The 13,697-nt window shown below is 46.3% G+C and overlaps 1 protein-coding gene across 1 annotated transcript; it reads left to right on the top strand.

Annotated features, from left to right (window-relative positions):
• Positions 1–514: 514 nt before the first annotated feature.
• LOC136463044 (protein CYTOKININ-RESPONSIVE GATA TRANSCRIPTION FACTOR 1-like) lies at positions 515–3,024 on the top strand. Its single transcript, XM_066462089.1, has 3 exons — positions 515–1,001; positions 1,163–1,567; positions 2,206–3,024. Exons 1-3 carry the CDS (start codon positions 798–800, stop codon positions 2,674–2,676), a joined length of 1,080 nt encoding a protein of 359 aa, XP_066318186.1. The 5' UTR covers positions 515–797; the 3' UTR covers positions 2,677–3,024.
• The last annotated feature ends 10,673 nt before the right edge of the window (positions 3,025–13,697 follow it).

The raw sequence follows: 13,697 nt of genomic DNA, 5'->3' as shown, positions 1-13,697 counted from the left end.
ACTTAACTAACTATTTTATCCCAAGGGAAACATGTATCTGGTGCAAATCTGAATTATATCTGGATGCAATTTGCTAATACTCATCGTGTAAGTGCAACAATATTCATAGATGGTGCAAGTGCAACATGATCATAATAATCAAATATGTAATATAACAGTGCAATAGCGTTCTTCTCAATTCCATGCATGGAAGCGATTTTGTAAAATAATCATTGCACGACATCTGTACTAGCTTGGTGGGGCCACATGGTGGAGTTGCATCAGATCTTATAGTTGTGTGCTCGATCTGGAATGAATGTTTTGCACCCACAGTGTGCGATGCGTTTGTTCAACTGTTTCCCTTTGGTTCCTCATCGATCCCTTTCCTGTGCTGGTGTGCTGCCTGTGGCCACTCTCTCTCTCTCTCTCTCTCTCTCTCTCTCTCTCTCTCTCTCTCTCTCTCTCTCTCTCTCTCACGCCCTAGGAAAGGGATCACACATGACACCTCTCTAAATCCCCCTCTAGGGCCCTAGCTAGCTAGAGACTGATAGCAGCTCTTGCTCCTCCATCCTGCGTCTGTTTATAAAAAAGGACAGGCCCATGATCACCCTGGGCCCTTGTAAATTGCCCCTCCAACTGCACATGATCTCCTCTCCATCTCCTTGCAGCTTATTATATGCGGCATGCATCTATCATCCCTGATCTCTTTCATCTTCCCGGCCGCAGTGTGCTTGCTTGCTAGTTCTTTTATAGCTATAGATCTGTCTCTCTAGCTCTCTTCTCTCTCTCCCCCTAGCTCGTACATGTCTACCATCTAGATGAGTCAACTGTCTACTCTCCCTCTAATGGAGATGGAGGGAGAGCAGGATCAGAGACTCTTTCCGGCGGCCTTCCATGTCGCAAAGGACCCTCCCATCTTGTTCCCGTTCATGATCACCAACCCTGTGGATCAGCTCCAAGGGCAAAGCAGCTATGGAGATCAGCACTTGAGGCAGCATGTTTTGTCTGAATCTACTCAACAGGTTAGGGGCCGGATCACAACTTTGCTATAGAGTATATATAGATGCATATGTGTGTAGCATCCAAGGAAAACTACTATAAATTTATAGCAATATTATAAATTTATATCTTAGCATGCATAATAATATATTTATTTTGTTCGTTGTCATTTTTATTCTGTCAGTTTACCGATCGGATGATGATGAGCGGATCAGAAGTCTTCCCTACTAGGCCATCGCCGTTCCGGCAGACTATCCAAAGCATCGATGGTGACATGACCCAGCGATCTGCGTATGATCCATATGATATAGAGAATAATAAGCACATCGAAGGATTGCGCAGCGGCGGCTGGACAGTGTCGTCGTCACCGCCAGCAGCAAAGATGAAGATCACGCGGAGGAAGGCAACGAGCGAGTATCCCGAGGGCGGTGGTGGGGCAGCAAGAAAGCCAAGGAGAAGACCACAAGCGCACCAAGATGAGAGCCAGCTACTGCAGCATCAGCAGCATGCTATGGGTGTCGTTAGAGTGTGCTCCGACTGCAACACCACAAAGACCCCCTTGTGGAGGAGTGGTCCTTGTGGCCCCAAGGTGAATTACCAATGCAATTGGGAAATAAAAAGCCCTGATCTGTGCTCGTTTGAGGTTCTCAGCACAAGTTGTTACATTTTTGCAACCTAGTACCACGTATAACCAAGGTAATAAATAGCGGTGGTAGCGGCCGCAATTGCGGCCGCAATAGCGGTAGCGTTCCATTGCCGCTACCGCTACGAGGGCTCTGAACTTTGCAGCCTGGAACTTTGTGGCCGCAATTTTGAATAGCAAGCGATATTGCAGGCCGCAATTGCACGTAGCAGGCCGCAGTAGCGTGGAAGCAAATAATATATTTCTTTGCAAACTCTTATGTGATGATTTAATGCGTGGAACACCATGTTTAATTTATTAGTTTAAATATGTGAGACATCAGTTCTTTGAGTGCAATTAAATGTCTATTTATACTCATTATTTATGATATATGTATTTAAAATTATGTGAGATTATCACGTGCCGCTTGGAACTTATCATCCGTAATATCGCCCACTATCTGCAATCCGCTACCTCAACGCCAATCCGCTACCAACCCGCTATACGCTATTTATTACCTTGCATATAACACATTCATGAGCTAGCGTGTTTATTTTCCTCTTGTTAATGTGTGTTGTGTTTTGCCCTTCGATTGCATGGTGCAGTCTCTTTGCAACGCATGTGGCATAAGGCAAAGGAAGGCGAGGCGGGCGATGGCGGCCGCCGCGGCAGCTGCTGCCAGCGACGGAGGAGCTCCACAAGCGGCCACCCAGCAGCCGAAGCCGGCCAAGAAGGAGAAGAGGTCGGACGTCGACCGGTCGTCGCTGCCGTTCAAGAAGCGGTGCAAGATGGTAGTTGTCGATCACGCTGCTGGTGGTGCAGCCACTGAAGAAGCGACGACGACACCAGAAACCGCTGCTCCGACCAAGGATCAGGCGGATCATCACGTCTCCAGTGACAAGCAGGTTAATGGCCATGCCGCGACGAGTCTGCAGAGCAAGATCGTCGCCACTCCTCCCCAGCCGATGTCGTCGTTTCATGCCTTCCCGGCTGATGAGATCACTGACGCCGCCATGCTGCTCATGACACTGTCCTGTGGGCTCGCTCGTCCGCAGCTAGCCATGGCTTCTAGCTAGCTAGCTGCTGAGAAATAGATCACCAGTAGCCACCGAGATGCATTCATGAGTGCAACCTGATTATTATGCCCTAAGTACCCTATAGCTACCGCTATCATATCTTCATTCATATCGCTTATGTTTTCTTGCTTTGATTTTGTGTTGAGGAAGAGGAAGGAGATGATCACCAGGAGAGATAGAGTGATCACATGTCCAAGGAAGAATAATAGGCGAAGAACTCTCGCTAGCCAGTAATTATTAGTACCGGCCAGGAATATTTAATTTGCTATAAGAGTGAGCCTTTTAATTTCACCCTTTTTCCAGTTGTTGCGCGCGGCTAATATATTCAAGCCACTATATGCTATGTAACTGTATTTGTTCCTTAATTAATTTGTATTAGTTATATATGTACTGGATCATCGGAGCTAATAAAAATATTGAGGATATTGATCGAGAAACAACACTGAAACCTTCTCTCTCTACATATAATACTGCTAGCTGTTGATTGGTTGCCATGTCTGTGGTTTATGGCATGCATTTCTCTCTCTGTTACATATGTGTATGTCAGCTGCTACTTGGCTGAGGTAGGAATAGGGCCTCCTCTAGCTACTTAGCTTCCTGCCAGGTATCCCACATACCTACCCTCACTTTCTGTGACAAACATTCCCTTTTGTCATGCATGTCAGCTACTATATGGGAATGTGGGACAACCAGTGCATGTTTTGATGTTTGGAAAACGATTGTCCAGTGCAACAACTTACTATTACCGCTACAGTATATATAGTGCTATGCCAAAGAAAAAGGAAAAAGCCCCTCATGCAATCATGTATACTTAATTTGCAACAAACATCTCCTTAATTAAGTTTCATTTGTTGCCCTATACTAGCTAGGATCAGGTAACTAAAGAGCTCTACCAATCATTTATCATTTAATAGCTAAACGGTGATGTTTATCTTAAGTAAGTATGCAATCATATATACTACTTAACTAAAGAGCACTCTTAATTTATCATTTATGGGTAACTAAAGAGAGCACTAGCTACCCAGTGAAGCTGAGTACTCCGGCCTACAAGGCAACTAGGCAAGGCAACAAAAAATCTAGCTAGTGCAGTGTTTGATTCAACCAGATGCAGCAGCCTTCACGGACGACGACAGCGTGCGCCTATCGTCCAGCACTTGAGCGACCGGCGGCCACGTTTACCTCGCTCCCCCCCTTCGAATATTAATGAACACCAGAGGCATGAACACTTCTCTATTCATTTCCTTCCACACGTTCCCACATGTTGCAGATTCTACGACAATCATTTATTTGGTGTTAAAAACGGGTGCTATAAAAAAGGTGGGTGCATGCATGATATCCCATCCACGTACCCCAAATTAAATCAACCTCTAGAAATTGTCCTTGGTCAAACTATTTTAAATTTAACCAAATTTTTAGAAAATAGCATTAATATTTAAGACACCAAATTAGTATAACTAGACACAACATGAAATATATATTTTTATAATAAAGTACTTATTTGGTGGCATAGATTTTATTATCCTTTTCTATAAAGTTAATCAAATTTAATTAACGAAGAGTGATCATAGAAATTGATTTATTTTAGGATGGAACTAGGGAGTATATAGGTTATGGTTGAATCAAACACAACTCTGTTACCCATACCAACCAACCAATACTACCTCCATCCCATAATAAATAAGTTTTTGGAAATTTTCAGACAAATTAAGGATGCTGGCAAAAGACGCATGTACACTCATCTCTTGAATTTAGTTGTCACCATTTGCATGGACCCATAATTAGCTTCTGAGTTAGGAGGCAGTGTTCCATGTTTGTGTAAAATTTTATTTATTTTTGAACAAATTTTAAACCTTAGAAAGTTATTTATTTTGGAACTGAGGCAGTATATATCTCGATTAATTATTAGAAAAGGGCTAGCTGCCTCTTAGTATTTTTTTTCTTTTTGCTATTTTAGAGCCATTTTATCATTCTTCAAAATGATTTCTAGGAATAATTAACTCTAGGAATCAATTTTTATGGACGGTTGTCTAAAAAATAAATTTCTAAGGGCGGTCCCAATGCTAGTTTCTATACTTATTAATTTCTATAGACACTACATATAGAAATCATGGTCCCAATGGATAGTTTCTACAGAATAATTTTCTATCTGAAAGGATCAAGATGCCCAAGAGGGGGGGGTGAATTGGCTAATTCTAAATTTCTTTGCAATAATTAAATCCTATGGTTAGCCCAATTAACCCCTTGTGCCTAGAAAGTAGTTTCTAATTGTTCTACCGCACAAAAGACTTGCAACCTAAGTTCCAATCCTACTCTAGCATGGACAATTCTATGAATGTAAAGACAAGAATCGAATTGCTCAAAGTAAATGCTCAAAGTAAATAGAGAAGGAGGAACGCGGCGATGTTTTGCCGAGGTATCGGAGAGTCGCCACTCCCCACTAGTCCTCGTTGGAGCACCCGCGCAAGGGTGTAGCTCCCCCTTGATCCGCGCAAGGATCAAGTGCTCTCTACGGGTTGATTCTTCGACACTCCGTCACGGTGAATCACCCACAACCGCTCACAACTTGAGTTGGGTCATCCCACAAGCTCTCCGGATGATCACCAAGCTCCCAATCACCACCAAGCCGTCTAGGTGATGGCGATCACCAAGAGTAACAAGCATGAACTCTCACTTGACCACGACAAGCCTAATGAGAAGGTGGATGCACACTTTGCTACTCTTGATCTTCACTAATGAGGGCTCTCTTTGGGATTCTCAAATCTCAATCACCTCACTAGGACCTTGCTCTTCTTGGCACTCTCTAAGGTGTTTCTCAGCTGTTGGAATGAGCAAAAGTACCCCCACACACGAGCGGAGGTTGTATTTATAACACCGGCTGAAAAACGAACCGTTATGTGCCTCTGCGGGGTGACCGGACGCTCCGGTCATGTTGACCGGACGCACCGGTCAGTACACCCCGAACTCTCAGTGGTTAAGTGTTGACCGGACGCTGGCAGCGTCCGATTAGCATTGACCGGACGCGTCCGATCACGTTTTCCCTTCACTGGAACCTTACTGATATCGACTGGACTCTGGACCCCCAACGTCCTATCACTTGTTGAGTAGCGTCCTGTTAGTAATCGGAACCTGATCAGCGTCCAGTCAGCATTGACCGGACGCGTCCGATCAGGATTCTCCCTCTCTGGGACCTTACTGGAGTTGACCGGACGCTGGCCCTCAGCGTCCGATGACATGACCTCGCAGCGTCCGGTCACTTTCAGACACTTTTCACCTTGGTCAAATGAACTGACCGGACTCTGAGCCAGCGTCCGGTCACACCGGAGCCGGCGTCCGGTCAGTATTTGACCCTCCATTCACTTCCAACTCTCGAACATTTGTGAATGAAGTTTGCTCCATTGGATCAAAGGGCTATTGTGGAGCTACCTAGTGCTAGTTTTAACAAGTGTGCACCACACCTAACTCACTAGACTCACCTAGGTCAAGCTACCCGTTCATACCCCCCTTAATAGTACGGCCAAAGGAAAAACAAAGTCCTAAACTACTCTAAGTGTCTCTCCAACTCCAATCGACACTTAGAACTAGTCCATCCTTAACCTTGTCAGTCCATCCTTTGAAAACCGAAACGATTTCCATCGTAGGGGCATGACAACCTTGATTGCCCAATTCGATCTCCATTACCGTGACCTAACTCAATTGTTTCTGCAAAACACACGTTAGTCACAGTAATCACGTATTGTCATTAATCACCGAAACCCAACTAGGGGCCTAGATGCTTTCAATCTCCCCCTTTTTGGTGATTGATGACAATACTACCTCGAGTATGTGAAAGAGATGAGGTTTTTAACATGCTTGGTTCATATAAGCTTTTGGCAATAAGAACAAAAGTGTTAGACAAGCTTATATGACCCAAGCCAACATGATGTACTCAAAAGATATGAAATAAGCATGAGTACAAGTAATAAAGCTCATTTGCATCGGAGTAAAACGCGGAAGCAAAGGCAAATGAGCAAAGCACAAGTGATATGACATATAAAGAATTCAAAGTAGAGAGCACACATGTCATATATCACTGATCACGTAGATATCACTATCACATAAATATAGTAGTAAACATGAATGCATAATGTATCACACACACAAATGCATAATAGTGTATCTCACATATAAAAACTCCAAATGTAATAGATAAGCTAATATAATAACTAAGCTCCCCCTAGATAAGTAGCTCCCCCTAAGCCTAACATACTCGAACCCTCTCCCCCTTTGGCGTCAAACACCAAAACCTAAGGGTCGGTCGGCGGGGCTGCAGCGGACGAGCCGGGCGCTGAGGTACGAGGAGCGAGGTGGAACTGGGTGCCATCATCGTCTGATCCTGAGCTCTGGGCTGTCTGACCCTCTGTAGCTGGTAGTGATGCTGAAGCAGTCTGGGTCGGATCAGGAACTGGTGCTGCTGTAGGCTAGGCTGGTATAACTGAAGCAGCTGGCTCTGATGATGCCACTGAGGAGGGGAGCAGTCTCTGTCATCGCTGTGATAGGTGCAGCCATAGAAGGACCTGAGCATGCAGGTATGGAGGAGTGGGCTGCCCTAGTCAACTCACTGAAGGAGGCTCCAAGACTCCTAGAGACTGAAGTGTCTGGCTCAAGCAGCGACGAACGTCTGTGCCGGTGTGAAGCCCGTCTAGAGTGGTGTGAACTGCGGGGCTACCACTGGAGAAGCGAACCACTGGGACACCTGCTCTAGTCGGTGAAGCATACTGTGCTGGTGGCTGTCCCTGACTCTGAAGCCCACTAGGCTATAACGCTGGAGTCATCGAAGTGGTGGTAGGCTGACCAAGCTAGGGCGAAGCCTGTGGCGGTGGGGCCCCAATCGCTGTCACTACATGCTGCATGAATCCGAGAAGCTACTGCTGCATGAGGATCTGCTGCTGATGCATAGCCTACTGCTGCTGCTGTAGAGCCTGTGTCTGCTGCTGAATAACTAGCTGCTGTCGCTGGAACTCGTCCTGCCAAGTCTGGAACTGAGCAAATATAGCAGCTGTCTCCTGAGCCTGTCGGGCCTGGTCCTGCCTCATCCGCTCAAGTATATCTAGAAGAGCGGGGTCTATCTGCGGGGCAGGTGGCACTGAACTGGAGCTACCGGCCTCAACATCATGTCATCGTGGAGGCATCTGTGGAATGGGCTGGTAGTCATCACCAGAACTGTCACTGGGCTCGCTAGTGACCAACCCCTCCTGCTGAGCAAGCTGCTCCTCCTCTATGGCTGCAATACCCCTAATAATATTGTCCTGCTGGGCTGCAGTCTCTGGCACCTCTGGACGACGGCGCGGCTGACTAGGTACCTATGGTGTACTGTGGCAGATCATCTGAGTCAGGTTATAAGCAGGGAGCTCTGTCGTGGCACCACTGTACTCAGCAATCATCTCAGGCGACCTAACTATAACAACTCTGTGGATAAGGAATGTGATCCAGTGAGCATATGATAGCTGCCTATGACCTCTAAAGCCCTCAGCTATAGTGTCCTCCATCTCTGACAGAAGAAGATCCTAGATATCAAAAACTGTCTGCTGCATCAGAGAGTTGAGAAGCCATAGCTGATATCCGAGTCAATCCCTCTCTGTATCCCATCCTCGGAAGTAAAGTCCTCCTCATAATAGCCTCAATCACTGCGAGCGGTGGGCGTGAGATCACTGGGGTTCCTCCTCGACCCCTCGCCAAAGGGCTCTGTGAAACAGTGACGAACCAAGTCCGTAGGAGGTACCATACCACCATGAGGGCGTCTGGGGGTGCGGTCTGTCCATAGCACACCTCATGGAGCCTGACTGGCTGCTCCTGAAGCCTGAGAATCTCCCTGAACCCTGGTGCTCGTCAGCCGATAGTCTCTGCCTCTGAATGCAAAGTGTATGAACCTGTGCTGGGGGTCAATCCAGAGAGATGCATAGAACTAACGAACCCAAGATGGAACATATAATCCGGTCCGTCCAATCAAATCTGTCAGCCCCGAGCAGATATGCAAGGTAGGGGCGAATGTGCTCTCCAGCTGCTACAATAATAGACTCGATGTTGCACACCCTCTGTGATCTAAAAACTGCTCTGTTGTTCAGATAGGCATTATAGAAGTCCTCCTGCAGGGGTGTATAGAATCCCTCTGATGCTCTCTCATCCCTCCTAGGTGGAAACCACACCTCAAAGTCCACGAACCTCAGCTGCTGCACCTGCTTGGCCATGGCGGCCCTCAGGTCAAGATGGGTCACTGGAGGCGGACCCTGTAGTCGAGGCGGTGGATGAGAACCCCTGCGCTGAGTGTCTGGCCTCGGTGTAACTGGGACACGAGTATGACTAGAGCGGCATAACTGTGGCTGAGGTGCCAGCTCTGTCTCCTCGGCCTGCTGGACCTACTCACCCTCCTGAGACTGCTGTGCTGGCCGTGGCTCCTGAATCTGCTGAGCTGGCTGAGGCTCCTGAGTCTACTATGTGGGCTGAGGCTGCTGCTGTGGCTCCTCCTGAGGCTGAACCTCGTCAATGGCAACACGCCGTCCTCCAATCATGAGGGTCCCAGCTGGACCACCATGAAGGTGCTCAACTCGCTCAAGTGAAGCCATCGCTTCTGGTGAGAGCTGATCAGCAATCCGAACTCCACTACGAGCACCTCCTCTCTTGGCACGCTCTGTGGCCTCTGTAACTGTGGTGGCTCTCGTTGTATCTGCATCTGGATACTTGTGCTTTCTTACTGCCAACTTCTTGGTCACCTTGCCTTTTGGTTCTACAGGCTGGCGAGGTGGGGGCCTCGGATCCTTGTCACCGGGACCACCTTCGACATTCTTCGTACGAGCCATCTGAAGGATCTGAGGTGAATCAACTGCCGCTGACAAAGATCAACTGTCACTTTCGAGGCTTGGCCTCGTTCCGTACTCACGAGCTTGGCCCCGAGTTAACTGACAACTGTCACTGACACCTCAACAGAACCAGCTCGCTGCACGATGGAATAGATAGGATATACAAATAATTTAGATTATGCATCTAGAGATACGAAACCCTAATAGAGCAAGAAATTAGGTACGAAGTTGAAACACGTGCCTACTACCTGGTGAATCCGACGAAACGGCGAGAAGAGGAACGACGCGCAGGGAACCACCGAATCGCGAGGTAGGGTTAGGGTTAGCGAAGCACAGGAGGCTCTCCAGTGAGAAAGCAATGTAGGCGCTAGGGTTTGGCAGGGCACTGGTGGCGCTGGAGTGCAGGGACAAGGCGGCGCTAGGGCAGTTCTTCTGCAGTGGAGGCGAGCGGTGGTGTTGGCGTGGGAGGCAGAGCAGCACGGCGGTGCTGGATGTGGCGCGTCGGCATAGGATATGGCACGGCAGTGTGGGACTACGGCGGCGAAGGAGAGCTCGACGACTGGGATGGCGAAGTGAGCGACGCGTGGGAACGGTGGCGTAGGCAGGTGGCTTAGGGCAATGCGGCGGTGCGGATGCTGGGAAAACTGTACGGCGGCTCGCGTTATAAAGGGGTCCCCCGCGGGATGAAAAAGGAAATAGAGAAGAGTCCAGAAACCGCACGCAATCAATTGACCAAACGCTCCAGTGGCAGCGACCGGACGCTGCCACCCAGCGTCCGGTCGATTCCAGAGAGGTCTAATTCCTCTGGAATCGCGACCGAACGCATTCGGTGGACACCGACCAGATGCAGCCAGAGTCCAGTCAATACAGCCTTCGTCTTCTTCGACACGACCGGACGCTGAAGGCCTTCTGACCAGACGCTAAAAGCCAGAGTCCGGTCACTCCTTCGCAGCAAGTTCACCTCCTATGAACTGACTGGACGCTGGACTCTAGAGTCTGGTGCAGCGTCTGGTCACTCTTTCTTAAGCAAATCATCAAAGTCCTTCATGCTGCCTGTTCCCAATCAAGTCCCAACTTGAATAAGATCCAAATAAACACCAATTGGGACTGATGTGAGTGACCTCTCTCAAACCCTCAAGTTTTTCAAAATATTTTGCCTTAGGCTATAATTCTTTTTAAGAAAATAGGCAATAAGAGGGCAATTTGAAGACAAACGACAAAACAACATCATGCATATGCAATGCAATACTTGTAAGTAAATCTAGTTGCTTGTCAAGTTTGATCCAAGGTTAAGCTTCTTCACACGCTTTTTCGGCGGTTATCTTAACCATGTTAGACAAGCCCTATATGCATTACCAAAGATTAAACATGTTGTATATTACAATGCAATGCAAGGGACAACACAAGCTCATTTTTAGTGAAGTTACTAAAATCAAGCACATTGAGCTCATTCCGCAATCTACAAAATGTTGCCTCATCTAGCGGTTTAGTGAAGATATCCGCCAATTGATCCTCGGTCCTTACACCTTCTAGTGATATATCATTTTTAGCAACATGATCTCTAAGAAAGTGATGGCGGATATCTATGTGCTTGGTGCGAGAGTGTTGAACCGGATTATTTGCAAGTTTTACCGCACTTTCATTGTCGCACAAAAGAGGTACTTTATCTAGAACTACACCATAGTCTAGCAAAGTTTGTTTCATGTAAAGTATTTGTGCACAACAAGCACCCGCGGCAATGTATTCCGCTTCGGCGGTGGACAAAGCCACACTATTTTGCTTCTTGGAGGACCAAGACACAAGTGATCTACCAAGCAAATGGCACCCTCCGGATGTGCTCTTTCTATCAACTTTGCAACCGGCATAATCCGAATCGGAATAGCCAACTAATTCAAATATAGCTCCTTTGGGATACCAAAGGCCAATGCTTGGTGTGTGCTTAAGATACCTAAGGATTCTTTTTACGGCAATTAAATGAGTTTCCTTAGGATTAGCTTGAAATCTAGCACACATACACACACTAAACATGATGTCGGGCCTAGATGCGGTCAAATATAACAAGCTACCAATCATAGAGCGGTAGAGAGTTTGATCAACCGGGTTACCTCCCTCATCTAGGTCGAGATGTCCATTAGTTGGCATTGGTGTCTTGATTGGCTTACATTCATCCATCTTGAATCTCTTGAGAAGATCATTAGTATATTTCTCTTGAGAGATGAAAATCCCTTCTCTCATTTGCTTGACTTGAAAACCAAGAAAGAATGTAAGCTCTCCAATCATTGACATCTCGAACTCCTTCGACATCAATTCACCAAACTCTTTGCATGAATCTTCATTTGATGATCCAAAGATGATATCATCAACATACACTTGACAAATGAAGATATGCCCATCAAGCTTCTTGGTGAATAGTGTGGTGTCGACCTTCCCAATGGTGAAGCCCTTCTCAATGAAGGAAGTCCCGAAGGCGCTCATACCAAGCTCTTGGGGCTTGCTTAAGCCCATATAATGCCTTGGACAACCTATAAACATGATTAGGATATCTAGGGTCTTCAAACCCGGGAGGTTGATCAACATAGACTAGTTCATTAATAAAGCCATTTAAAAATGCACTTTTCACATCCATTTGATAAAGTTTTATTTCATGATGTGATGCATATGCAAGGAGGATACGGATGGCTTCTAATCTTGCAACCGGTGCAAAGGTCTCTCCAAAATCCAAACCTTCAACTTGAGAGAACCCCTTTGCAACTAGTCTTGCCTTGTTCCTCACAACAACACCTTGATCATCTTGCTTGTTTCGGAACACCCACTTTGTTCCAATGACTCTTGCACCTTTTGGCCGCTCTTCAAGAGTCCAAACTTCATTGCGGGTGAAGTTGTTCAACTCTTCATGCATGGCATTTATCCAATCCGGATGTTGAAGAGCTTCTTCTACCTTAGTAGGCTCAAAGCAAGAGACAAAAGAGTGATGAGCAATAAATGAAGCAAGTTTTTGAGATCGAGTCATTACACCCTTTGATGGACTCCCTATGATGAGATCTTGTGGATGATCTTGAAGTAGAGGTGTATTTCTTCTATTGACCACTTGAGGGGGAGGTTGTGGAGCATCAACATCTTGTGCTTGTACCACCATTTGTTCATGGGAGACATGAGTATCTTCATTTTCTACTCTCCCATCTTTTTCACCATCTTGTGGCACACTTGATGAAGAAGGTGGATCAATCACTTGTACATCATCTTCATCATCTTTAGGCTTGATGTCTCCAACCAGAATGTTCTTCATAGCCTCCCTCAATGGTTCATCACCTACATCATCAAGATTCTCATGTGCTCCTTGGGAGCCGTTAGATTCATCAAATTCCACATCATATGTTTCTTCAACCAAGCCGGTGGCATGATTAAATACTCTATATGCTTTGGACTTTGATGAGTAACCAACAAGAAAACCAATATCACAACGTCTTTGAAACTTCCCTAGGTGTTGCCGCTTCTTGTAGATGTAGCATTTGCAACCAAACACCCTAAAGAAGGAGACGTCCGGCTTCTTCCCATTGAGCAACTCATAAGGTGTCTTGCCAAGGAACTTTTGAAGGAATAGGCGGTTTGATGCATAGCATGCGGTGTTGATTGCTTCCGCCCATAGAGCTTCGGGGGTGTTGTACTCATCAAGCATTGTTCTTGCAAGAGTGATCAATGTCCAGGTTCTTCCTCTCAACTACACCATTTTGTTGAGGAGTATATGTTGCGGAGACTTCATGTTTGATTCCAACTTCATCACAATAAGCTTCTATGTTTGTGTTGTCAAATTCCTTTCCATTGTCACTTCTTATCTTCTTGAGCTTCACTTCAAATTCATTTTGTGCTCTCTTGGCAAACTTCTTGAAGCAAGATGCAACTTCGGATTTGTCATGAAGGAAGAATACCCATGTATACCTTGAATAATCATCAACAATCACAAGACAATAAAGATTTCCTCCCAAACTCTTGTATGTTGTTGGTCCAAATAAATCCATGTGAAGGAGTTCTAGCACTCTTGCGGTTGACATGAAAGCTTTTGTTGGATGGGTATTTGCAACTTGCTTGCCGGCTTGACATGCACTACAAAGCTTGTCCTTCTCAAACTTCACATCCTTCAACCCTCTCACCAAATCATTCTTCATTAAGCTTCTTGAGTGAGCTCATCCC

This window comes from Miscanthus floridulus, chromosome 7, assembly GCF_019320115.1.
Source record: "Miscanthus floridulus cultivar M001 chromosome 7, ASM1932011v1, whole genome shotgun sequence".
Classification (NCBI taxonomy): Eukaryota; Viridiplantae; Streptophyta; class Magnoliopsida; order Poales; family Poaceae; genus Miscanthus; species Miscanthus floridulus.
The sequence above is the reverse complement of the archived record's forward strand: the minus strand, read 5'-3'. Positions and strand labels throughout refer to the sequence as shown.